At 38.9% G+C, this 25,571-nt stretch overlaps 1 protein-coding gene across 2 annotated transcripts in view; it reads left to right on the top strand.

The window, feature by feature from the left end:
* RSF1 (remodeling and spacing factor 1) overlaps positions 1-25,571 on the top strand; it is a 159,100-nt gene that overhangs the window by 54,405 nt on the left and 79,124 nt on the right. For both annotated transcript variants that reach the window (XM_054437840.2, XM_054437839.2), the window contains exons 2-4: positions 1,864-1,955; positions 18,574-18,666; positions 24,756-24,961. In XM_054437840.2, the coding sequence (XP_054293815.1) occupies positions 1,864-1,955; positions 18,574-18,666; positions 24,756-24,961 (391 nt within the window). The remainder of the gene's footprint in view (positions 1-1,863; positions 1,956-18,573; positions 18,667-24,755; positions 24,962-25,571) is intronic.

Here is a 25,571-nt window from a genome sequence, read left to right as displayed (position 1 = left end):
TATTTACTTGTCTTTGAACACTGTTCCCCACTCCCACCCCCAACCCACCACTCTACCTGCTATGAAGATTCACTCAAGTAGGCTCATTAAGGACAGAGGGACTGTTTCTTTTTTACTAGTAGTTGATCTACTGAAAGTCGTTGAATGGGTGAATGTTTTTATATTTCAAAGTGTTGTTTCAAATTCAGAAGGAGCTTTAGTAGAGAATGAAAGAATGACTGAAAAATATTAGGTCATCAATTCCCAACCTGTCCCTCAGAGTGTTTGTATCCTACAAGATAGTGGATCAAATATGTTAGAGAACGCTACAGATTATGTACCTATTTTGGATATTCACAGTGCACATAAGGGCGAATGATAAGACAATGGTCCTGTGGTTTAAAGAAAAAACAACTTTTTTTTTGATCCAGCATTTTGCCAATATATTTGAGTATGGGATCTTTTTAGGTAGTATACTGTAATTTCTCTTAGGTTACTAGTGGTGTTTGGGATTTGAGAAATGCTCATTTTAGGCCTGGTGCAGTGGCTCATGCCTGTAATCCCAGCATTTTGGGAGGCCAAGGCAGGCAGATCGCCTGAGATCAGGAGTTCCAGACAAGCCTGGCCAACGTGGTGAAACCCTGTCTCTACTAAAAATGCAAAAACTAGCCGGGAGTAGTGGTGGGCACCTGTAATTCCAGCTACTTGGGAGGCTGAGGCAGGAGAATTGCTTGAACCCAGGAGGCGGAGATTGCAGTGAGCCAAGATTGTGCCACGGCACTCCAGCCTGGGCAAAAAGAGTGAGATACCGTTTCAAAAGAAAAAAGAAAAATGCTTATTTTGACAGCCGTATGTGTCCCTCTGGTCTAATTAATGTAATTAAATACAATCAGACCATGCCTAAATAATATTTAGAGGAACTCTGATTGTTTACAGTCAAAGCAGAGAATCTGAGGGAAGATAAGGCAGTCCTCAAATATTTGAAGGTTCCAACACAAGAGGGATTAAAAGTACTGTCTTTGAAACTAGAGAATAAGAGCCAGAATCAGGAGAGGAAGTTGTCAGAGGGCAGATTTTGACTGAGAGTAAGGGTAACTTTCTAGTTATTAGAACTATCCAGAAAACAGAACTAAGTGCTATGGAAGGTAAGTACTTTTTTTGTCCATGAAGCTTGTCAAGCAAAGATTCATAGAAATGCTACAGACAAGTTTAACACATCAGACAAGGGATAGATTGGAAGAGTTTTCCAAAACAGTTTGGAAACCGTTAGTTTAACTTCTGTCATGTCTATCAACTTGGAATTCATACTTGGTTCCTTTCTAATTTTATGAATGTATGTCTTTGAAATCTCAGTAAAGGAACCAAATATTTGTTATTGCAGATAAACAGAATACAAATTTTAGTTGTATAGTTAAGTGCTTTTACTTGATGGTTTTTTTTTTAACAAACTATTTTTAAGAGCAATTTTAGGTTCACAGAAAAATTAAGCAGCAAGTACGGAGAGTTCCCATATATCCCTGTCCCCATACTCATACAGCTTCTCTACTATTGGCTCCCACGATAATGGTACATTGCTTATAATTGATGAACCTACATTGACATATAATTATCACCAAAGTTCATACTTTATACTAGGTTTTACTCTTATTTGATGGTGTTTTGAAAGAAAATGTGAATATTCTTGCTTATCTTTAAGAAAGTGGTTTTTGGTCATTTCTTGCTGTAGTTTAGGCTTTTTTGATTCAGAGGTCTAAAAGTTAGCTAGTATCAACACTGTCTGTTTTGAGAAAGTATCCAGGATTGGAGAAGATTTTTTTTTATTATCTTAAATGTTTACAATTGTTTTATTTTGTTGGCTAACAATTTTTTTTTCTTTCTTTTAAGTACCAAAAGAATTGGTGGAGCTCCATTTGAAGCTGATGAGGAAAATTGGCAAATCTGTTACTGCAGACAGATGGGAAAAATACTTGATCAAGGTAACTGGTATTTGTAAATTTCCTGCTCTATTACTGAAATATTACTCTAGCATAAATTGATATTATGTTTTATAATACACATAATTTTTAATTAGTTTACTAAAAGTAAGACTATGGCTCCAAAATCCACATGACTACAAGTATGTGATTCTCTTCTTTTGCTACTACTTAGTAGCAGTCTTGAGTCCCGAAGTTAGATTTCAGAAGTGTTATATCTCTTTTATGCCTAACACTGTGCTCAGGACTTTTCATGTCTTTTCTCATTTAATTCTTAAAATCACCCTGATCACATCAAGTAAGAAACTAATCAGGCTCATGGATGTTGTCATTTTTGCTTTAGTTCACATAGTATGCATAGACTTATTTAGTGGTTCCCCTAGACTCTGTTATATAGAACAGGGGTCCCCAACCCCTGGGCCACAGACCAATAGTGGTCCTCCCCATTCCTCTCCTTACCATGTGAGCTCCACTTCCTGTGAGATCAGCTACAGCATAGATTCTCATAGGAGTGCGAACCCTATCGTGAACTGCACATGCAAAGGATCTAGGTTGTGTACTCCTTATGAGAATCTACTGTCTGATGATCCGTCACTATCTCCCATCACTTCCAGATGGGGACCATCTAGTTGATTCAAATGTAATGCATTTGAATCATCCCAAAACCATTTCTCTCCCACCCACCACCCCCAGTCTGTGGACAAATTATCTTCCGCAAAACTGGTCCCTGATGCCAGAAAGGTTGAGGACCACTGATGCAGAAACATGCCATCTTTTTCATTCCTCAGAATTTTTGCATATATGGTATCTTCTGCCTGGAATACCTTCCCACCAGTTTGTTTTCCTAGCCAACTTATTTGTCCTTTAGGTCTCAGCTCAAGTAGTACTGTCTCCTTGAGTCTTTCTCTCAGGAAGATGTTCCTTCTTGGATTCATGTTTAACCCTGTTTTAGAAACTGTCATATGGTTTTATATTGAATGTTCATTATGTACCAGGGGCTGTTTAGTGCTTCCTTTGCATTATCTCAACTTTAAAATACTGATTATCCTCATTTTACTCATTTTGAGAAACTAAATAGAGTAACTTGTCCGGTCTCACATTGCTAAAAACGACAGAGCCAGCATTCAAATCCAGGACTCGGTGAATCCAGTACTTTAAAATATCACTGATGAAATGTTCCTCACATTTGTCTTTTGTGTATATTGTAAGTTTCTTGAAGGCTTCTTTTACTCTTTTTTTTTTTTTTTTTTTTTTTAAAGACAGGGTCTCACTCTGTCACCCAGGCTAGAGTGCAGTGGCGCTGTCTCGGCTCACTGCAACCTCCGCCTCCTGGGTTGAAGCAATTCTCTTGCTTCAGCCTCCTGAGTAGCTGGGACTACAGGTGCGTGCCACCACGCCTGGCTAATTTTTTTTGTATTATTAGTAGAGACAGGGTTTCACCATATTGGCCAGGCTAGTCTTGAACTCCTGACCTCGTGATCCGCCCACCTCGGCCTCCCAAAGTGCTGGGATTACAGGCGTGAGCCACCGTGCCTGGTGGCTTCTTTTAATCTTTTATGCATCAGTATTAGATGGATCAATTAATCACTGAGACAATTTTAGTTTTCTTTCCTTTGACTGCCAGTAAGCTTAACTTTGTTATATTTATTTCTTAGTTATAATCATTAGCTAGTTTTCTGATGGAATTTTTACCTTCCCTGTTACATGGCTCTTATGGCGCTCTCGTCTTTCTCCTCGTGGCATCATTGTACATATGTATTACTGAAAGCTGTTTCTTTTCCTTTTGCAGTAAATGGAATATAATTAATATAAAATTCTGTTTAAATCCAGAGCAAGTATCTGGCATCTGCTAGGCCTTGTTGCTTCACTCATAGCAGACATTACCAACCTAAGCCTTTCCTGCTAAGCAGACTACATTATTACACAAATCAGTCAGCATTGGCATCTATTTGCCATCTCTTGTTAGTAATTCCCTAAGACAGCTGAACTAAGACCTATAGAATGAGCAGAAATTTTGTTAGGAAATAACCAGTAGCTTAGCCCTACTGTAATAGAAAGTACCTTGAGAAAATGACAGTGAGTGGAGGCCTAACAGTCATATGTTCAGGAGGTTATTGTGATAATCCAACTGAGCAATAAGGAGACCTGAATTAAGGTTTTGGCACTAGGGATGGAAAGGAGGGGGGGGGTGGATGTAAGAGCTATTTGGAAGGTAAAATCAACAACTATTGATAATTGATAGTGAGAGAGAAAAAGAGAGGTGTCCAGGAACTGAGCTTAACCAAGGGCATTCATTTGTTATTGTGCTGTATCTTGTGTTTGCTAACATACATTCATCCGTAGTAGATAGGACCTCAAAAATCTAGGCGGATGACTTTTTACTTTTACAGCGGAATTACCCTTCTAAAAATAAAGAAACCCAGCCGGGCACAGTGGCTCACATATGTAATCCTAGCACTTTGGGAGGCTGAGGCAGGTAGATTGCTTGAGCTCAGGAGTTCGAGACCAGCCTGGGCAACATGGCAAAATCCCATCTCTACAAAAAAAAAAAAAAAAAAAAGAAAAGAAAAGAATACAAAAAATAGCTGGGTGTGGTGGTGCATGCCTGTAGTCCCAGCTATGCAAGAGGCTGAGGTGAAAGTATTGCTTCAGCTAGTCCAGGAGGTCGAGGCTGCAGTGGGCCAAGATCGTGCCACTGCACTCCAGCCTGGGCGACAGAGTGAGACCCTGTCTCAAAAAAAAAAAAATCACCGAATGGAAATTTAAACTAGCAGTTCTGCTAGGACCTGTTAACTCTTGCTTTGTTGGATGGGCCTTGGCCTTATTCTTCACATTCCTTTTACTTGGCAAGTCATAAAGAAATTTCTCTTTCTTTATGTTTAGAAATCCCTTTTAGGTTTTAGGTTTAGAAATCCCTTGAAAATGGGAAATCCCTTGAAAATGGCCTTGATCTAAACAGCAGTTTCAGAAAGGCCCATTGTCATCTGTTAGCAAATCATAAAGGTCGCCTTTTGTCATTTGATAATTAGGTTGTATTTTGATAAGAACTAGATGTTCCTTTACTGTTATATTTCTCAAAAGTAAATTAAGATTAATACTCTTAATTTTTATTTGCATTGTTAGTATTTTGTGTTTTTATTTTTTATTGAGATATTCACATAAGAGAAAATTCACTATTTTGAAGTGTACAGTTCATTGGTTTTTAGTGTATTCACTATGTTGTGCAAACATAACCACTAATTCCAGAACTTTTCTAACATCTCAGTAAGAAGCCTTGTGTCTGTTATCAATCAGTATCAATCACACCCCCACCTTTTCCCCTGTATCCATCTGTATGGATTTGCCTACTCTGGACATTTCTTATAAATGGAATCATAAAATATGTGGTCTTTTGTATTTTCTTTCACTTAGTATAATGATTTTCAGGTTTATGTACATTGTATCATATATCATCTCATTCCTTTTTATTGCCAAATACTAATCCATTATATGGATAATAGCATCTTTTATGTATCCATCATCAGTTGATGGACATTTGCTTGTTTCCTACTTTGTTGTCTATTAGGAATAATGCTGCTATGGACATTTGTGTACAAGTTTTTCTGTGAACACGTATTTTCATTTCTCTCCTGTATATAACTAGGAGTAGAATTGTTGGGTCATATGGTAATTCTGTGTTTAACTTTTTAAGGAACTGCCAAACTGTTTTCCATAACGGCTGTACCATAGCAATTTATGTTGTACTCATAGCAATTTATGAGGTTTCCAGTTTCTTTGTAACTTTTTAATAATAATGATAATAGATAATATTTGACAGCTTATTATAAACTCAGTGCTATGCTTTTTTTTTTTTTTTTTTTTTTTTTTTTAAACATGCATCACCATTTAATTCTCACCACAACCTGGATCATAGAATGGTAAATTACTCCCAAAGTCACACAGACACCAGATGGTGAAGCAAGGATTGAACACAGGCTTGTTTGATAGAGCATGAATGCTTAATGCTTTATATATTGCAAAGGATTTTCTTTTTCTTTTTGAGATGGAGTCTTGCTTTTTCGCCAGGCTGGAGTGAGTGCAGTGGCACAATCTCGGCTCACTGCAACCTCCGCCTTCTGGATTTAAGCGATTCTCCTGCCTCAGCCTCCTGAGTAGTTGGAATTACAGGCGCACGCCACCATGCCCGGCTAATTTTTGTATTTTTAGTAGAGATGGGGTTTCACCATGTTAGGCAGGATGGTCTCGAGAGATTTCTTGACCTCGTGATCCGCCCGCCTTTGCCTCCCAAAATGCTGGGATTACAGGTGTGAGCCACTGCACCCGGCCTTAGCATTTTCATATAACTTTTACAATGCCAAGCTAATATTTTTTATTTTTTATGGAGATGGCATCTCGCCACATTGCCCAGGCTGGTCTCAAACTCCTGGGCTCAAGTGATCCTCCTGCCTTGGCCTCCCAAAGTGTTGGGATTACAGGTGTGAGCCACTGCACCTGGTTTGTGGTATTTTTAAAATATCTTTTGACTGTTGCCTATATTATAAAATACTTATTTGTTGAACTATGACAACTTGCAAAATACAACGGATACACTGTTTCATATCATATAGAAAAATTCACTGGAAATGGATCAACAACCTAAATATAAGGGCTAAATCATGAAACTCTTAGAAAAAAATAAAAGGAAATCTTCATGACCTTGGATCTGACAATGGATTCTTAGATAGAAAACCAGAAGACTGAGCAACAACATAAAAAATAGATTAGTTAGACTTTGTCAAATTTTAAAACATTTGTACATCAAAGGACATTATGAAGAAAGTGAAAAGACAGCCTACAGAATGGAAGAAGTTATGTTGCAAATTGCACATATTGCAAATCATATAACTGATAAGCATTTAATATTTGGAATACATATAAGGAGCTCCTAAAACTCAACAACATAAAGACAACCCAAATGGCAAAATTTTTAATAGACATTTCTTCAAAGAAGATACACAAAGATCAAAAAGCACATGAGAAGCAGTTCATCATCATTTGTCCTTGGGGAAATGTGATTCAAAACCGTAAAATACCACTTTACACCTAACAGGATGGCTATTTTTTTAAAAAAGGAAAGTAAGTGTGGTGAATTTGTGGAAAAATTGGAACTCTCCTAAATTCTTCGTGAGAGTGTAATATGGTACAGCTGCTATGGAAAGGAGTTTGGCAGTTCCTCATAAAGCTCATCAGAATTGCCATATGACCTAGCAATTCCACTTCTACATATATAATTACTCCAGAGCAGGGACTCAAGCAGATCTTTGTATGCCAGTGTTTATTGCGGCATTATTCACTGTAGCCAAAAGGTAGAAACAACCTGTGCTCATCAACAGATGGATGGATGTTGCATTGAAAAGAAATCTTATGTATAATATAAAAGAAAGATGAATTGGACTTTTTTCAGAAGTCTTGTGGTTTTACTGAACATCCACTTAAAAATGGAATATGTGAAAGTTATTTTGTGAGTGGTAAAACCATGTAGACTTGTTATTGCTTTCCTAAGATACATGTACAATCTGAATCTACCTTCTTTTTTTTTTTTTTTTTTTTTTTTTTTTTTTTTTTGAGACTGGATCTCCCTCTGTTGCCCAGTCTAGAGTGCAGTGGCGCAATCACAGCTTACTGCAGCCTTGATCCCCTGGGCTCAGTGATCCTTCCACTTACTTCAGCCTCCCCGGTGGCTGGAACTACAGACTCACGCTACCACACCTGGCTAATTTTTTAATTTTTAATTTTAGAGACAGTGTCTCACTATGTTGTCCAGGCTGATCTTGAACTCCTGAGCTCAAGTGATCTCCCAGCCTCCCAGAGTGCTGAGATTACAAGCATGAGCCACCACGCTTAGCCTGAATCTGACTTCTCTTGAATATCCTCTGCTACAGCGTAGCTCAAGCTTTGTTACCTTTCCTTTGAATTATTACAACAGGCTTTAGTTGTTCTCCTTGACATCAGAATCTGTGCTCCTATCTGTCCTGCAGTGCCAACAGGACTGTTTTCTTTTTTCTTTCTTTTCTTCTTTTTCTGAGACGGAGTTTCGCTCTCTCGCCAGGTTGGAGTGCAGTGGCACAGTCTTGGCTCACTGCAACCTCCGCTTCCCGAGTTCAAGCGATTCTCCTGCCTTGGCCTCCCAAGTAGCTGGGATTACAGGCATGCGCCACCTCGCCCAGCCAATTTTTGTATTTTTAGTAGAGGCGGGGTTTCACCATGTTGGCCAGGATGGTCTCGATCTCCTGACCTCATGATCCACCCGCCTTGGCCTCCCAAAGTGCTGGGATTACAGGTGTGAGCCACCGTGGTTGGCCCCAGGACTGTTTGCTGTTAGTGCCTCCAGAGCCTCATTGGGTCACCATATTTACTAGCCATGACCCACTTTCATAGACCTGCTCACTATCTTCCTTCATGGTCTTGTCTCTGTCCATTGCCAATCCCAAAAACCTTTATGCCAGGGCTTTATGCTAGCCTTTATGCTAGGGCTCTAGCATAAAGAACTGTATTCAACTCCACCTTGACAGAACATGCCATTCACACCTCTCCTTAAAAAAACATAGTTTTTTTCTTTCTGAAATGAGCTTTACCTCCTTATCCATTAAAACCTCATTCATCCTTCTGGTCCTAGCACGGATGTCATCACCTGAAGAAAAGTTTCCTTGGTCTCCCTTCATCCCTTGGCTTGAGTTAGTGTTTCCTCTCTGTTTTCATAGTACTTCATAGCTGTGTCAGTTACTCACTTTGTAGATAACCCACTGACTACTTTTCCCCTGATAATTATTTGTTTATGATTGTCTCTTCCTCTCTGGATTCTGAAATTCTTGGAGCAGAGACTGTCTTTTAATCCATCTTTGCCCTTCAAATATTTAAAGCGGGGTATGTCTCGTAGCTCTGTTCCGTAAATGTTTCAGTCCTCCAGAATAATTATTGCAATTGCTGTTTCTCTCATTCTTTAAGTAAAGCACATACCCACTTTGCCATACTTTCCTCCTGAGGTTAACATTACTTTCAATCTAAGGGTTGTTAGAGAATTTTCTTTATCATGTTATTATTTTATTTTCAGTGTAGCATTTTCACTGCTTGATATTTTCTTACTAGTTTACCCATTTTACTACCTCCATGATGACAGGTTGTCTTCTTCACCATGGTATCCGAGCATTTGACTAGTTCCGGCCACATAGTCTGCACATAGTAAATGTTTGTGGAATTACTGAAAAGGTTGTTATGAGAATTTACTGAGTTAATATTTTAAAGTACTTGGAATAGTATTTGACACATAGTAAATATGCAAAAAATATTATTATTCTAGTAAGAATTGAAAAGTTTCTTTCTTTTTTTTTTTTTTTTGAGACAGAGTTTTGCTCTTGTTGCCCAAGCTGGAGTGCAATGGCGTGATCTCGGCTCACTGCAACCTCTGCCTCCTGGGTTCAAGGGACTCTCCTGCCTCAGCCTCCCTAGTAGCTGGGGATTACAGGCATGTGCCACCACGCCCAGCTAATTTTGTATTTTTAGCCGAGACAGGGTTTCTCCGTGTTGGTCAGGCTGGTCTCAAACTCCCAACCTCAGGTGATCTGCCCGCCTTACACTCCCAAAGTGCTGGGATGACAGGCATGAGCCACCACGCCTGGCCTGAAAAGTTTCTTTAGGATGTGTTGTGTTACCTAAAGAAATTATTGCTAGTTAGGATAATTTTTTTTAATTAAGATAAAAACAATACCTTTGTATGTCTTTCATATACTCATCATGTTTGTTTTGTACTTGCTCTTTGTCTCAAACTTTGTCAAGGGATATGAATATGAGTAAGATGCAGCTCTTCACTTCCCAGAGCTCAGCTATTAAGTTCTTCTTCACACCTGTAATCCCAGCACTTTGGGAGGCCGGGGCAGGTGGATCACGAGGTCAGAAGTTTGAGACCAGCCTGGCCAATATGGTGAAACCCCGTCTCTACTAAAAATACAAAAATTAGCCGGGCATGGTGGCACGTACCTGTAGTCCCAGCTACTCGGGAGTCTGAGGCAGAAGAATTGCTTGAACCTGGGGAGCAGAGGTTGCAGTGAGCCGAGATCACTCCATGGCACTCCAGCCTGGGGAACAGAGCAAGACTCTATCTCAAAAAAAAAAAAATCTTCTTGATTCAGATTTGAAAGGTTTGAGTAAAGACAATGTGACCCAGTCAGAAGATCTCTGAATGACTTTCAGCAACACGTTTCTTAGGTATCTGATACATACCATCATCTTTATGTACAAACAAATCTCTCATTAACTTCCTTCTCCCAGTTTTAATACCTTAGTTAAAAGCATTTTTCCTGTTTGTTCAAGCCAAGGAATCTTGATAAATCCAGGGGTCACCCTTGATTTTTCTTTCCACTCACCCTCCACCATCTATTCCATCAGCTGTCCTAATAATTCTACCTCCAAACCACAGCTTCCTTCTCTCTGATCCCCACTACCCTTATAATGCATGCCACCATTGGCCTTCAGGTTGGTTTCCTAGTTTCCCCTTCTTGCCCCTCTTCAATCCATTTTCTACACAGCAGCCATGATTTCAAATGAAGCATAAATCAGATCATACTATTTTCCCCTTATTTAAAATCCTTTAGTGGTATCCCATCATATTTGAAATAGAATCTTAATTCCTTACCCTAACCTACATAATTTGGCCTTTGGTTACCTATTTTACCATATCTTTTGCCACTTTTCTCCTTAGTCTAGTTAATTTACACTGGTCTTTTTTCTTTTTTGAGACAGGGTCTCACTGTGTCACCCAGGCTGCAGTGCAGTGGCAAGATCTCGGATCACTGTAACCTTGACTTCCTGGGCTCAAGCAATCCTCCTGCCTCAGCCTCCCTAGTAGCTAGGATTATAGATGTGTACCGCCATACCAGGCTGGGACTACACACATGAGCCACCATGCCTGGCTAATTTTGTTAGTTTTAGTTTTTGTTTTTTGGGGTTTTTTTGTTCGTTTGTTTTTTGTTTTTTTTTGACACAGGGTCTCACTGTCAGCTAGACTGGAGTGCAGTGGTGTGACCTCAGCTCACTGCAACCACCATCTCCCTGGCTTCTGCTTCAGCCCCGCCCCCTCACCCCCACCCCACAACCTTAGCTGGGACTACAGGCCTGCACCACCATGCCTGGCTAATTTTTTGTAGAGACAGGGTTTTGCCATGTTGCCCAGGCTGGTCTCAAACTCCTGGGCTCAAGCGATCCTCCTGCCTTGGTCTCTCAGTGTGCTGGGATTACAGGAGTGAATCACCACACACCAAGCCCTAATTTTTAAAATTTTTAGTAGACACAGAGTCTCCCTACATTACCTAGGCTGGTCTCAAACTCCTGGGTTCAAATGATCCTCCTACCTCAGCCTCCCAAAGTGCTGGGATTACAGGCATGAGTCACCTACCCCAGTCTCAAATGTCAACTTTTTATTGAGGCCGTCAGTAAGCACCCAATCCAGAGTAGTACTTAAACTTTCTGTATCACATTACTCTTTTTTATTTTCAGCATATTATTTTTAGTGCTTGATATTTTCTTACTAGTTTTCCTGTTTGACTCCCTCATAGGATATAACCTCCATCATGATGGTAGAACTACCCAGTCAATGCCCCCTGCCCATGTAGAGCAGCTGAATTGCAATAGTGGAAGAGTTTTACCAAGATAGAACCATCTAAAGGGAAGACCAGAGTCATAATTATTATTCAAATTAGTCTCCCCTAGCATTTGGGGGCTAGGGTTTTTCAAACACAGTTTAGGGGAAGGGGTTGGGTGGCTAGGCAATGGGTGCTTACTGCTTATTGGTTGGGGGTACAAGAGAAATGGTCTTCCTGCATACTTGGTTGTTGCTGGGTGGGGCCACAGGTTGGCAGGTCGAGGTGGAGCCACTGGTTATCAGACACGCAACAAACCTGGAAAGACCTATCAAAAGGCCAATCTTAGGTTGTACAATAGTGATGTTATCTGCAGGAATAATTGGAGAAGTTGCATGTCTTGTTACCTTCAGAATAATGGCTGGCAATCCTTTACCTCTACCAGGTGTGTCCAATCTTTTGGCTTCTCTGGGCCACATTGGAAGAAGAGGAGTTACCTTGGGGCACACATAAAATACACTAACAGGAATGATAGCTGATATGCTTTTAAAAATCCAAAAATTTTCATGTTTTAAGAAAATTTACAAATTTGTATTGGGCCGCATTTGAAACCGTCCTGGTGTGGGCCACCCGTTGGACAAGTTTGCACACCTTAGCCAGTTCAGGCTCCTCTATCCTCCTAGCCTAGTGGTGTCTCATTAGCTTTACAAATTAGCTTGACAATGGAGAAGGGCCATTGTCATTTAAATTGTAAACTAAATGTTTCCCAAAGTTTAAGCCCAGGAATAATTAAGGGCAGATTAAAGGCAGGATGGGAGTTGGCTAGATTAGATCTCCCCCATTGTCATAATTTTTTCACTAGTATAATTTTTGCAAAGGCGATTTTGTTACCAGAAAGAGGTCCCAATCCAGACCCCGAGAGAGTGTTCTTGGAGCTTGCACAAGAAAGAATTCGAGGCAAATCCATAAGGTAAAATGAAAGCAAGTTTATTAAGAAATAAAGAAATAAAAGAATGGCTACTCCATAGGCAGAGCAGCCCTGAGGGCTGCTGCTTGCCCATTTTTATGGTTATTTCTTGATTATATGCTAAACAAGGGGTGGATTATTCATGCCTCTCGTTTTTAGACCATATAGGGTAAAATGGTCTAAAATTTTAGACCATATAGGGTAAAAATGGTTCCTGGTGTTGCCATCGCATTTGTAGACTGTTTTGGTGCTGGTGGGAGTATAGCAGTGAGGACAACCATAGGTCATTCTTGTGGCCATCTTGGTTTTGGGGGGTTTGGGGCGGCTTCTTTACTGCAACCTGTTTTATCAGCAAGGTCTTTATGACCTTTATCTTGTGCTGACTTCCTATCTCATCCTGTGACTTAGAATGCTTTAACCTCCTGGGAATGCAGCCCAGTAGGTCTCAGTCTTATGTTACTCAGCCCCTGTTCAAGATGAAGCTGCTCTCGTTCAGATACCTCTGACAGTTTGCGACCTCGTCTGGGGTGACATCCAAGGTTTATTGTCTCACAGCCAGGGACATCAAGGACTCAGATACACAGAGAGTGAGGTTAAGAGTGGAAGTTTAATAGGCAAAAGAGAGAATAGCTCTCAGCTACAGAGAGGGGTCCCAGAAAAATGGGTTGCCATTCCACGGTGAAATGCAAGGGGTTTTATAGATGAATTGGTGGGGAGGTGGTGTCTCATCTACATAGGGCGTGAAAAAACAGTTAAGAATAGGTGTGCCATTCGCATAGGAGCGAATCTCTGGCATCCCCCACCTTAGTCTTTTATTATGCAGGCGGGTTTTCAGCCTGAGCTGTGCCATGTTCCCCATTTCTTTCTTACCGTATATGTGCTAACAAAAAAGGGAAGATGGAGTTTCCATGGTGGACATGCCTGGCCCCCAGGTAACCCTTTTCTATTGGCACAGCTGCCAGCATTCCACCTTGCAAGCTTTCAGCTTCCGTATTTATGTTTGCAGCTCGATTTTTCAGGCTGCTCTTTGTTAGAAAAATAAATAACTTCTTGGGCTGCTTTTTGTTAGAAGGGAAGTTCTGCTGAGGACTTTTGCCCTCACTATCTGTCTAAGTAATTTCTATCTCCTGTATCAGTTTGAATGGGTTGTCTTTTTCACCACGGTATCTGAGCTCCTAGACTAGTTACTGCCATATAGTCTGCACATAGGGATATTTGTGGAGTCACTGATTAAGTGTATCTCTTTCAACTTTATGTTTCTCAATTGTAAAATAAGGATTTAGATCTAAATGATCTCCAAGGATTCCTCTTGTCAAAGATAAAGCCTGACACTAGTTAAAGCTGATAGAGACAGATTTTATTCAGTAACTATCGCAGTACGGGAAGGAGCTGTGCTGTGTTCGAATTTGTGCAGAGGTGACTGGGTGTTTATAAAGGAGAAAGAGGGACTAGGGAGAGGAGTGGGAGGAATGGGGGAGCTTTAGTCAAGTTATGGAAGTGAAAAATTTAAAAAGAAGCTAAGAGCGTTTTTGACTTTCTATGATTATGTCATTTCTGTCTTCTAACTAGCATTAATGGAAATTAGGCGTCTGCCCTCTCACAGAGACTGGTAGACTGAGGCCCTGTCTGTTGGTTACATTTCAAAGGAATGGCCTTCAGGTCCTTCAGAAAGATATTCTGGGTCTTAGGAGATACATATGCATCTCAAGGGGACAGAAGAAGGATTTACAATTTTAAATTTGTTTAATAAATGGGAAGGGGAGATCTGGGACCTGTCTTCAGATGTTGGCTGGAATCAGAAGTAAATTCCTTTGAGAGCCTTGGGTTTTTCCAGACTAGAACTTAAGGGGGGCTAGCTCCCCCCAGGGATGAGATCTTAGGCTCTTAGAAGCCATTTCACACCCTCTTTTTAAATTTCTTATGAGTTATCCGAAAGAATTATTGGTACTTTGATTGTTTATATAAATCCAAGATAAATAAGTTAATGATCCCACTGACATAAAGTCTATGTATTTGCTCTGTAGGCATGTGAAGTCACCTTTCCTATATATATTGAGCTGATAACGGAACCTTTAAAAAAAGCTCCCTTCCTTTCCTCTGCCCAACATTTTCCATCCTCATCCTCCACTTTGTTTACCTGTATGTAGAGGCTAGGAGGAAAAGATGCAAGCAGTATTGGAATGGCAGTAGACTGGTGGCCAGGATGCCTCCCTGGCCACATATTTGACTTTCACCCTTGCAGGCACCAAACATTGATTCTGGTGTTGTGTCAGGAGAATGGTTGTCCCTCAGGCACCATGCAGGAGAACGCAATAGGACCTGATCTGTCAGCTAGATTTATAGATAATCAAACATAGAACAAGTATTATAGAATAATGATTTATGGTGATAATAGGTATGAATGTTATGTCAAATTGTTCATGTTTTAGATATTAGAACATTCTCTCCCTCAAGAGAAATTGCATGTAAAACCAAATTATAATTATAATGCTTCTTGGTCAGAAACAAATTGGAGCATGGGGAATTAATATGAATTACCAATGTAATTAGGATCTGGTTGCTTCCAGGACCCAAGAATTCACCGTTATAGACAGTCTCTGATAGACAAAGCTAATTTCTGGCTCCCTAGGCGGATTATAGCTCATGAGCCACATCCTGCCTGGTACCTGTCTCAAAAAGCTAAGAATGGTTTTTACATAGATGATTGGGAGAAAAACTCAAAAGAATAATAATATTTGGTGACATGTAAAAATTATATGAAATTCAAATTTCATTATCCATAAACAAAGTGTTACGGGAATACAGCCATGCCTATTCATTTATGTATATCCTATGGCTGATTTTGCACCATGATAGTAGATTTGAATAGATACAAGAGAGACCCTATGGCCCACAGTGCCTAAATTATTTCTTGTTTGGACCTTGAGGAAAAACTTGCTTACCCTGGGTGTAGATTAAATAGTTTTGCATAAGAATTATTTAGATGTCTTTTTGAATAATCTTTTTATTTGCAAGTTTTATTTGCAGTGTTCATTTTGTGGTAACAGTAGGTTATGGCTGTTTTGTGCATAGCTAATTAGTGGATTTTTTTTTTTTTTTTTTGACATCAAATGGCACAGCAGTATGTCTAAATTGCCCTTAAAGAAATACAAAATGGGCCGGGGCGTGTGGCTCACACCTGTAATCCCAGCACTTTGGGATGCCAAGCCAGGTGGATCGCAGGGTCAGGAGTTCGAGACCAGCCTGGCCAATATGGCGAAACCTTGTCTCTACCAAAAATACAAAAATTAGCCGGGCATGATGGTGGGCGCCTGTAGTCTCAGCTACTCGGGAGGCTGAGGCAGGAGAATCGCTTGAACCTGGGAGGCGGAGGTTGCAGTGAGCCGAGATTGCACCACTGCACTCCAGCCTGGGTGACAGAGTGAGACTCCGTCTCAGAAATACAAAATGAGTAGTAAATTTATCTTTGAAATCTGCAAAACAAATGTACCCTAAATGCTATAAATAAAGGTCAGTAAATTTAAGTTAAGCAGTGTGGGAGCAAAGGATTTTTATCATCTTTATATCCATTTCTCTTTTTGTATCCTCCCCTTTTACACATAGATGCTAATCAGTAGTTGTTGTTTTTGGAATTTGTGACACCATGAGCCATTGGCTGTGCTTCCATATCTGGTTTGTTGGCCAAACTTTGGAGCTATGTCATTTTTCACCTCTCAGATACTAAGGATGAGCTTACCCATACTCAGCATTAACCTCTGGGATAGTCAGCCAACGTTATCTTCTTCTGGGGACTTGGTACTCAACCGAACACTCAATAAATGCTTCATTCAGGTCATAGCTGGACTCTGCATTGTTGATTGTCTGTCTTTCTTTTTTTTAAATTTGAGATATTCACATACCAGAAAATTTACCGTTTAAACAATTTAGTGTTTATTAACATATTTGCAGAGAATATACAACCATCATCATTATCTTAATTTGAGAACACTTTTATTACTCTGTAAAGAAATTGCCTACCCATCAGCAGTCACTTCCCATTCCTTCCTTCCCCTACCCACTGGGAACTGCTAATCTACTTTTATCTGTATGGATTTGACTATTCTGAACACTTCATATACATGGAATCATGCAGTATGTGGCCTTTTGTGTCTGGTTTCTTTCACTTAACATGTTTTCAAGCCTCATCCATGCTATAGTATATTATTACCTCATTTATTTTTATGGCTACATAAAATTCCATTGTGTGGTGTGCCACAGTTTATCCATTCACCTGTTAGTGGACATTTGGGTTGCTTCCACCTTTTGGCAGTTGTGAATAATACTGCTAGGAACATTTGTGTACAAGTTTTTGTGTGGACGTATGTTTTCCTCTTTCTTGTGTAAGTACTTAGGAGTGTAATGGCTGTCATATGGTAGCTAAATATTAACATTTTAGGAACTGCCAAGCTGTTTTCCAAGGCAACTGCACCATTTTACATTCCCACTAACAACCTGTGAGCATTCAAATATCCTCAACCAACATTTATTATTATCTTTCTCATTGTGGTAAAATGTCTATTCAGATACTGACATTCTAGCTTTTGATATAATCACTTTAGGGTCTTCCTCATGTAATATTTCTATTTTTCCCTTTTTCTGTATATCCTTTTTTTTCTCTCTAAAAAACGTAACACTGTCAGCCAGAGGAAGTAATATATTCTAGGGAATGGGAAACTTATGCTTCCTGTGAGTCTTTTAAGACTGTCCATTGTCCATCTTGGCAACATGAAGAAACCCCGTCTCTACAAAAAGTACAAAAATCAGCCAGGTATGGTGGCACATGGCTATAGCCCCAGCTCCTCGGGTGGCTGAGGTGGGAGGATCACCTGAGCCCAGGGGGTCAAGGTTGCAGTGAGCTGTGATCGTGCCCCTGTACGCTACCCTGGGTAACAGAGTGAGACCTATCTCCAAAAAAAAAAAAAAGATCCTCTATTATATTGTTCCTGGCCATACTGCTTGTTTTGTATTCTTTTTCTATATTAATACTAATCTTCTATTATTTTATTGCACAAATCAATGAAAACAGATGACACTATGACAGTAGTGCAGGCTAGGAAAAGGGTAACCCGCCTGAGAGAGCTGGCTTGTTTTTCTCCTGTCTACCCCATTCCCTGTACTCCAGGTTAATCTCTTGCCTTGTGTTGGTTCTTCTCCTTTGGCCCTCGTTATGCTCTTTGCTCCTTGAATTGCGAGAAATACGTGAAATTGTTGGCATTTTGTATCATTTTATGCCTACTCTTTGGCCTTTAAGATAATATTATTAATGTTCCAGTTTTATTGCTGAAAAAACTAGCTCACAGAGGTCATAGAACCCATTTGCATTTCACTGTGTTAACCTCCCTTACTGACTTCCTCTGACCTCTAGGTTAGGATGATGCTGCTGAAATGAGAGAAAGTTTCTTGCACTGGCTTTGAAGTGCAGTGGTTATTCAGATCTTCTTTCTTTGGTCTGTTACAGTGGCTCTGGTTTGCCTGAAATGCTTGTGTTAGAAAGAGAAGCCTAGACATTTATCTTAAAGCCAAGTTACATAAGTTTTCATATGCCAAGAATGGAATTTTAACTTTACTCCTAAATAGTAGAACAATGAGTTCAAAAGAGGCGTGGTTAAAAGTATGTGTACAATTTGGCATGTTTTTTGAACTAATTCTGTCCTAGGCAAAAAGATGAATAAATTTTTGTCATTGCCCTAAAGGAACTTCCAGCCATTTGGAGAGATGGAATCAATTACTCTCATGTGGGAAAATGTAAAGTATGTATAAAGTTCTTGATAGCAGAGGAGAGAGCTGCAGAAATACCTTCTTACCGTAATTCAATTATCAAACAATAGTAAATATTTTTTATCATTTTAAGTAGTATGCATTTTAGGGTGCAGTTGGATTGGACTGTTGAGTGTAACCTCTTTCCTTTATAAACATGTATTAACAAGAACAGCATAGTTGTACAAGCCTACCAACATAAATAAAAATTGCTTTCATGTATTAAGATATTGACTTTATCTGACAGATATGCCAAGAGTTTAACAGTACCTGGGCATGGGAGATGGAGAAGAAGGGCTATCTTGAAATGAGTGTTGAATGCAAACTAGCACTCTTAAAGGTAATAAATCTATTATTTGTTAGTTATTTTAATTTAAAATTTAACTTTTGACTCCTGGTTAAATTGGAAAATAAACAAAAAGTAGACATTTTTATTATTAGCAGAAGAGGACAATGGAGTCTATTTTTTAGTGACAGTCTGTTCTTTAAAGTGCTGTTTTTTTGATGCATAAATATATCTAGGTTTAATTATCTCTTCTTGTAGGGACCGTAATAACATGGGCAAGCAGTTGCTCCAAATTAGTTTTATTCATTGTTTTCAACCTTCACAGTCATTACTATATACTGTAAACTATGGATAATTTTCTACTGATTTACTAAATTAGCAATTTGATACTGTTTTCTGGATGACTAGGAGCATGTCATTTCGTACTTAATAAAACCCTCACATAACCAAACCAACTTGATTTAAATGGGTCATCTCAAAGTAGGCTTTTTTACAAGTTTGAGTTTTCCTTTCTTTTCCTGCCCACTTCCTACTGTTGGCGCTAATTAGTAGCAAAGTGGCCAGCATAGTAGAGGAGAAAAAATATTCTTTGTGAAAACATTAATGAAGTTTTTGCTACTTCTAAAATTTAGTGTTTTGTAAGTAGGCTTCTTATTCAGAAGACCTCAAGATTTTATGATGAACCTTAAAATATAATGTCAGTATACATATTACTATTTTGGAGCTAGATAAGACTATGGAGTAGGTGTTATTTTGCTGTTAGATGTTGATTGCCGTTGGAGCCTACACAGAAGTCTTCAAGATCCAAAAGATACCTGGTCTCAGAAAATCAAACGTCATAGTAAGCTCAGATTTCAGGGTGTATAATCATGCAGGTTCATCTGTTTCTAGACCAGCTTGTGGTCCCAGGGGGGTAATTATGGTGATTCCTTTCAAGTCAAAGTTATAGAAATTATACTCATAACTTTTATTAATCCCAAGTTTTGAAATACCTTTTTGTGCATTCCTATAATGTATGTAATACTTTAGTATACATACTGACCTCTAGGTTAGGGGGATGCTACTGAAAAGTATGTAATACTTTAGTATTACATACATTATATATTAGTGTGTATATTATGTACTTATTATGTAAATACATAAGAAAGTGAATATAATACATATAATTTTTCAGAGTGTGTTACAAATTTTTTTAGTAGTAAGGATGCTTGATCAAAAATGTTTACAAACCATTGGGATAGCTGACATAGGCAAAGGCATAAGGGCTATAATAGGAAGTAACTTAATGTGGTGTCTGCCCGGGCAGAGATCTGACTTATACCCTAATCATATACAAAATACATAACAAAAAGTTAGTTAGTTCTTCCAATCTAGTATGTGAATATCTTTTTATTAAGAGAATTCTCCAGAGCTAGCTGTCAGTGAAAATCTACCTTCCTTGAAAACTGCATATGTCTCAGGCTTTCAAAAACAAATAGACCTTTAAGAATAATGTTCACCTAAAACCTGGAAGAGAGAAAGAATTATTTAAAGTTTTATACCATGACTCCTGAATAACCAACATGTTAAAAAAAAAATCCAAAAGGAAATTTTAAAACTCTTGAGAGAAATGAAAATGGAAACTCAACATGCCAGAACTTACAAAATGCAGCAAAAGCAAATCTAAGAGGGAAGTTTATAGCAATCGATGGCCATATTAAAAAAGAAGAAAGATCTCAAATAACAACCTAATGTTACACTGCAAGAAACTAGAAGAACAAACTAAACCCAAACTCAGTAGAAGGAAGAAAATAACCAAGATATGAGTAAAATTAAATGAAATAGAGACTAGAAAAAAACAGTAGAAAAGATAAACAAAACTAAGAGTTGGTTTTTGAGAAGATAAACAAAACTGACAACCTTTAGCTAGGCTAAGAAAGAGAGAAGACTTAAATCAGAAATTAAAGTGGAGACATTATAACCAATACCACAGAAATACAAAGGATCATAGAAACAACTATGAACAATTGTTTGGATTATATGGAAAAAAAATGGATATATACTAGAAGCATGTATCTTACTAAGACTGAATTATGAAGAAATAGAAAATCTGAACAGACCAATAACAAGTAAGAAAATTGAACCAGTAGTCAAAAATGTCCCATCAGAGAAAAGCCCAGGGTATGATGGCTTCAAGCTGAGTTCTACCAAACATTTAAAGAATAACTAATAGTAGTCCTTCTCAATGTCTTCTAAAAAACTGAAAAGGAGAAAGTAACTTCCAGACTAATTTTAGAAGGCCAGCATTATACTGATCCCAAAGCTGGACACAAACACTATAAGAAAAGTAATATTCCCAATGAACACAGATGCAAAAATCCTTAACAAAATACTAGCAACCAAATTTAATAGCACATAAATGGGATCATTCACCATGATCAAGTGGGATTTATCCTGGAATGCAAGGATTGTTCATCCTATGCAAATCAATAAATGTGATACATGGCCAGGTACAGTGGCTCACACCTGTAATCCCAGCACTTTGGGAAGCTGAGGCAGGAGAATCACTTCAGCCCAGGAGTTCAACACCAGCCTGGGCAACACAGTGAGACAACTTTTCTGTAAAATATTTTAAAAAGCTAGCTAGCTGGGTGTTGTGGCGTGTACCTTTAGACCTAGCTACTGGGGAGGTTGAGGCAGAGGATTGCTTGAGCTGTGATCGTGCCACTGCACTTCAGCCTGGGTAACAGAGTGAGACTCTTGTCTTTAAAAAATAAATAAGCCAGGTGGGGTGGCTCACGCTTGTAATCCCAGCACTTTGGGAGGCTGAGGCGGATGGATCAGTAGAGGTCAGGAGTTCAGGACCAGCCTGGCCAACATGGTGAAACCCCATCTCTACTAAAAGTACAAAAATCAGCTGGGCATGGTGGCGCATACCTGTAATTCCAACTACTAGGGAGGCTGAGGCAGGAGAATCGCTTGAGCTTGGGAGGCAGAGGTTGCAGTGAGCTGTGACCGCACCACTGCACTCTAGCCTGGGTGACAGAGCGAGACTCTGTCTCAAAAAATTAATTAATTAATTAACTAAATAAAGTTGTGATGCTCCACATTAAGAGAATGAAGGACAAATATCATATAATTATATGAATATATGTAGAAAAAACATTTGAGAAAATTCAACTTTGCTTTCATGATAAAAACTCTCAACAAATTAGGTATGAAAATAATATGTATCAGTGCAGTAAAGACCATATAAGACAACCCCTCAGCTTACATGGTACCCAACAGTGAAAAACTGAAAGCTTTTCCTTTAACATCAGGAGCAAGACAAGGACACCCACTTGCCACTTATATTCAACATAGTACTGGAAGTCCTAGCCAGAACAGTTAGGTACAAAAAGAAATAAGTCATCTGAATTGGAAAGGAAGAAGTTAAATTGTGACTGTTTGCAGATGACATGATTTTACGTATAAAAAATCCTAAAGACTCTACCAACAGACTATTCGAACTAATAAATGAATTCAGTAAAATTGCGAGATATAAAATCAATATACAAAAATCACAAGTGTTTCCACTCATAAATCACAGACAATCCAAAAAAGAAATTATAAAAACCAATTCATTACAATAGCATCAAAAAATAAAATATTTAGGAGTAAATTTGACCAAAGAGGTAAAAGATCTCTACTGAAAACTACAAAACATTAATGAAAGAAAAGACAAATGAAAAGATGTCCTGTGTTCATGGATTAAAAAAATTAATCTTGTTAAGATGTCCATACTACTCAAAGTGATCTACAGATTCAATGCAATCCCTATCAAATTCCAATGGCCTTGTTCACAGAAATAAAACACAACCCTAAAATTCATATGGAACCACAGGAAACTGAGTAACCAAAGCAGTCTTGAGCCAGAAGAACAAAACTGGAGGCATCATACTACCTGGTCTCAAAAATCTACTAAGTTATAGTAATCAAAACAACATGGTACTGGTAAAAAGATACATCGACCACTGGAACAGGACAGAAAGCCCAGAAACAAACTCATGTATTGATGGTCAGTTGCTTTTTGACAGTGGTGTCAAGATTACATACTGTGCAAAGGACAGTCTATTCAATAAATGGTGCTGGGAAAACTGGTCATCCACATGCAGGAGAATGAAATTAGACCCTTATCTTACACCATACACAAATTATCTTAGTGGATTAAAGACTTAAATATAGACCCGAAAGTATAAAGCTACTAGAAGAGTTCAATATTCAAACCGTATAAAGAACTCAAGCAACAGCAAGAAAACAAGTAATCTGATTTAAAAATGGGCAAAGGACTTCAATAGACATTTCTCAGAAAAAGACTTAGGAAATGGCCAACAGATATATGAATAAATGCTCAATATCACTAATTATCAGGGTAATGCATTTTAAAACCACAGTGGAATATCACTTCATGCTTGTTAGGATGGCTGCTATCAAAAAGACAAGATGAGATAACAAGTTTGGTAAAGATGTACAGAAAAGGGAACCCTTGAGGCCAGGTGCAGTGGCTCATGCCTCTAATCCCAGCACTTTGGGAGGCCAAGGCAGGCGGATCACGAGGTTAAGAGATCAAGACCATCCTGACCAACATGATGAAACCCCGTCTCTACTAAAAATACAAAAATTAGCTGGGCGTGGTGGCACGCCCCTGTAGTCCCAGCTACTCAGGAGGCTGAGGCAGGAGAATCTCTTGAACCCAGGAGGTGGAGGTTACAGTGAGCCGAGATCGCGCCACTGCACTCCAGCCTGGTGACAGAATGAAACTCTGTCTCAAAAAAGAAAAGGGAACCCTTGCACGGTGATTGTGAGAATGTAAAGTAGTTTGGCTATTATGGAAAATAGCATGGAGGCTCCTCAAAAAATTCGAAATAGAACTACCATATGATTCAGCATCCTACTAATGGATATATATCCAGTGGAAGAAGAATTTGTTTCTTGAAGTGGTATCTGCACTCCCGTGTTCACTGCAGCATTAATTACAATAACCAAGATACAGGATCATTCTAAATGTCCGTCAACAGAAGAATGTAAAATGAAAAGAAGGAAATTCCTGCTTTCGTGACAACACGGTTGAACCTGGAGGTCATTATGTTAAGTAAAATAAGCAAGGCATTGAAAGAAATACCCCATGATATTACTTAATGTGGAATCTAAAAGAGTCAGACTCATAGAATCAGAGTAGAGTGGTGATTACCAGGGATTAGGGAGGGGAGGGGTAGACTGGGGAGATATTGGCCCAAGCTACAAAAAATCAGACAGGAGGAATTAGTTCAGGAGATCAGTTGTACAACATGGTGACTATAGATAATAACAATATATGATATGTTTGAAAATCACTAAGAGGCTAGATTTTAAATGTTCTCACCACCAAAAATTCTTAGGTAGTAGATGTGTTTATTAGCTTGGTTTAGCCATTCCACAGTATACACATATATGAGAATACCATGGTGTATACCATAAATATATGCAATTTTTATTTGTCATTTTAAATAAAGAAAATGTAAAAAAAAAATGAAAAATTTTTAATAGAAATTTTTTTTTGAGACAGGGTCTTGCTTTGTTGCCCAAGCCAGAGTACAGTGGCAAGATCACAGCTCACCGCATCCTCAACCTCCCAGCCCAGCCCCCAAAATAGCTGGGTCTGTAGGCGTGCACCACCATACCTGGCCAATTTTTGTATTTTTTGTAGAGACAGAGTTTCACCATGTTGCCCAGGCTAGTCTTTAACTCCTGGACTCAAGCGATTCTCCTGCCTCGGCCTCCCAAAGTGCTGGGATTACAGGTGTCAGCCACTGTGCCTGGCCTAAAACGGAAAATCTTATACCGTGAGATGATTTGGGAGTTTTTAGTGCAAACAGGCTCATTCCTTTTGAAATAAAACTTGATTTGTGTGTCAGTGGTTGTGTTAAACCTATAAATTGGTATGGTGTTAATATAAAATGTTATCTTAAAATATTGGCTATTCTAAACAGTTTGTGTGAAAGTGGGAAGAGGATAGTGAAAGAAGGAATACAGTATATGTGTTCTGTCCACTGCTTTCCCTGAATCAATTCTACAGTTGTATCATATTTACTGTGATGGAGAAATATTTGTGAGGTATTTTAAGCCATGTTATGACTATTTTTCAGTACCTCTGTGAGTGTCAGTTTGATGACAATCTCAAATTCAAGAATATTATTAATGAGGAGGATGCCGATACTATGCGTCTTCAGCCAATTGGTCGAGACAAAGATGGCCTCATGTACTGGTACCAATTGGATCAAGATCACAATGTCAGAATGTACATAGAAGAACAAGATGATCAAGATGGCTCTTCATGGAAGTGCATTGTCAGGTATCTTTTATTGGAACCTTTTTACACTTATTTGTGTGTTTTATACATTGATCTCGTTTCAAAACTAGGATGTTATCTATGAGACAGAAGTGGTTTTTTGTGTGTGGGTTTTGGGAGTTGTCAAGGCCTCACCTAGTATCCAGCATAATACCCATAGTATGCACTTAGTTTTTTATTTGTCAAGTAAATTAATATATTCAGCAGTTCAGTCCATACTATATACACACATCTTATACATCAGGAAGCCAGAATCTGAGTAATTATAAATAATATGGACAGAAAAATACATTGTTAGACAAAAGCACAAGAAAAGTATTGTTTGGTTCTTATTTAGCTATAGTTTTCTTTTCTTTTTTAAACGGAGTTTCGCTCTTGTCGCCCAGGCTGGAGTGCAATGGTGCAATCTCGGCTCACTGCAACCTCCGTCTCCCAGGTTCAAGCGATTCTCCTGCCTCAGCCTCCCAAGTAGCTGGGATTACAGGCATGTGCCACCATGCCCAGCTAATTTTGTATTTTTAATAGAGATGAGGTTTCTCCATGTTGGTCAGGCTGGTCTCGAACTCCTGACCTCAGGTGATCCACCCGCCTCAGCCTCCCAAAGTGCTGGGAG

Source organism: Pongo pygmaeus, chromosome 9 (assembly GCF_028885625.2).
Source record: "Pongo pygmaeus isolate AG05252 chromosome 9, NHGRI_mPonPyg2-v2.0_pri, whole genome shotgun sequence".
Lineage (NCBI taxonomy): Eukaryota > Metazoa > Chordata > Mammalia > Primates > Hominidae > Pongo > Pongo pygmaeus.
Note: the sequence above shows the minus strand (reverse complement) of the source record. Positions and strands in the feature narration are given on the sequence as shown.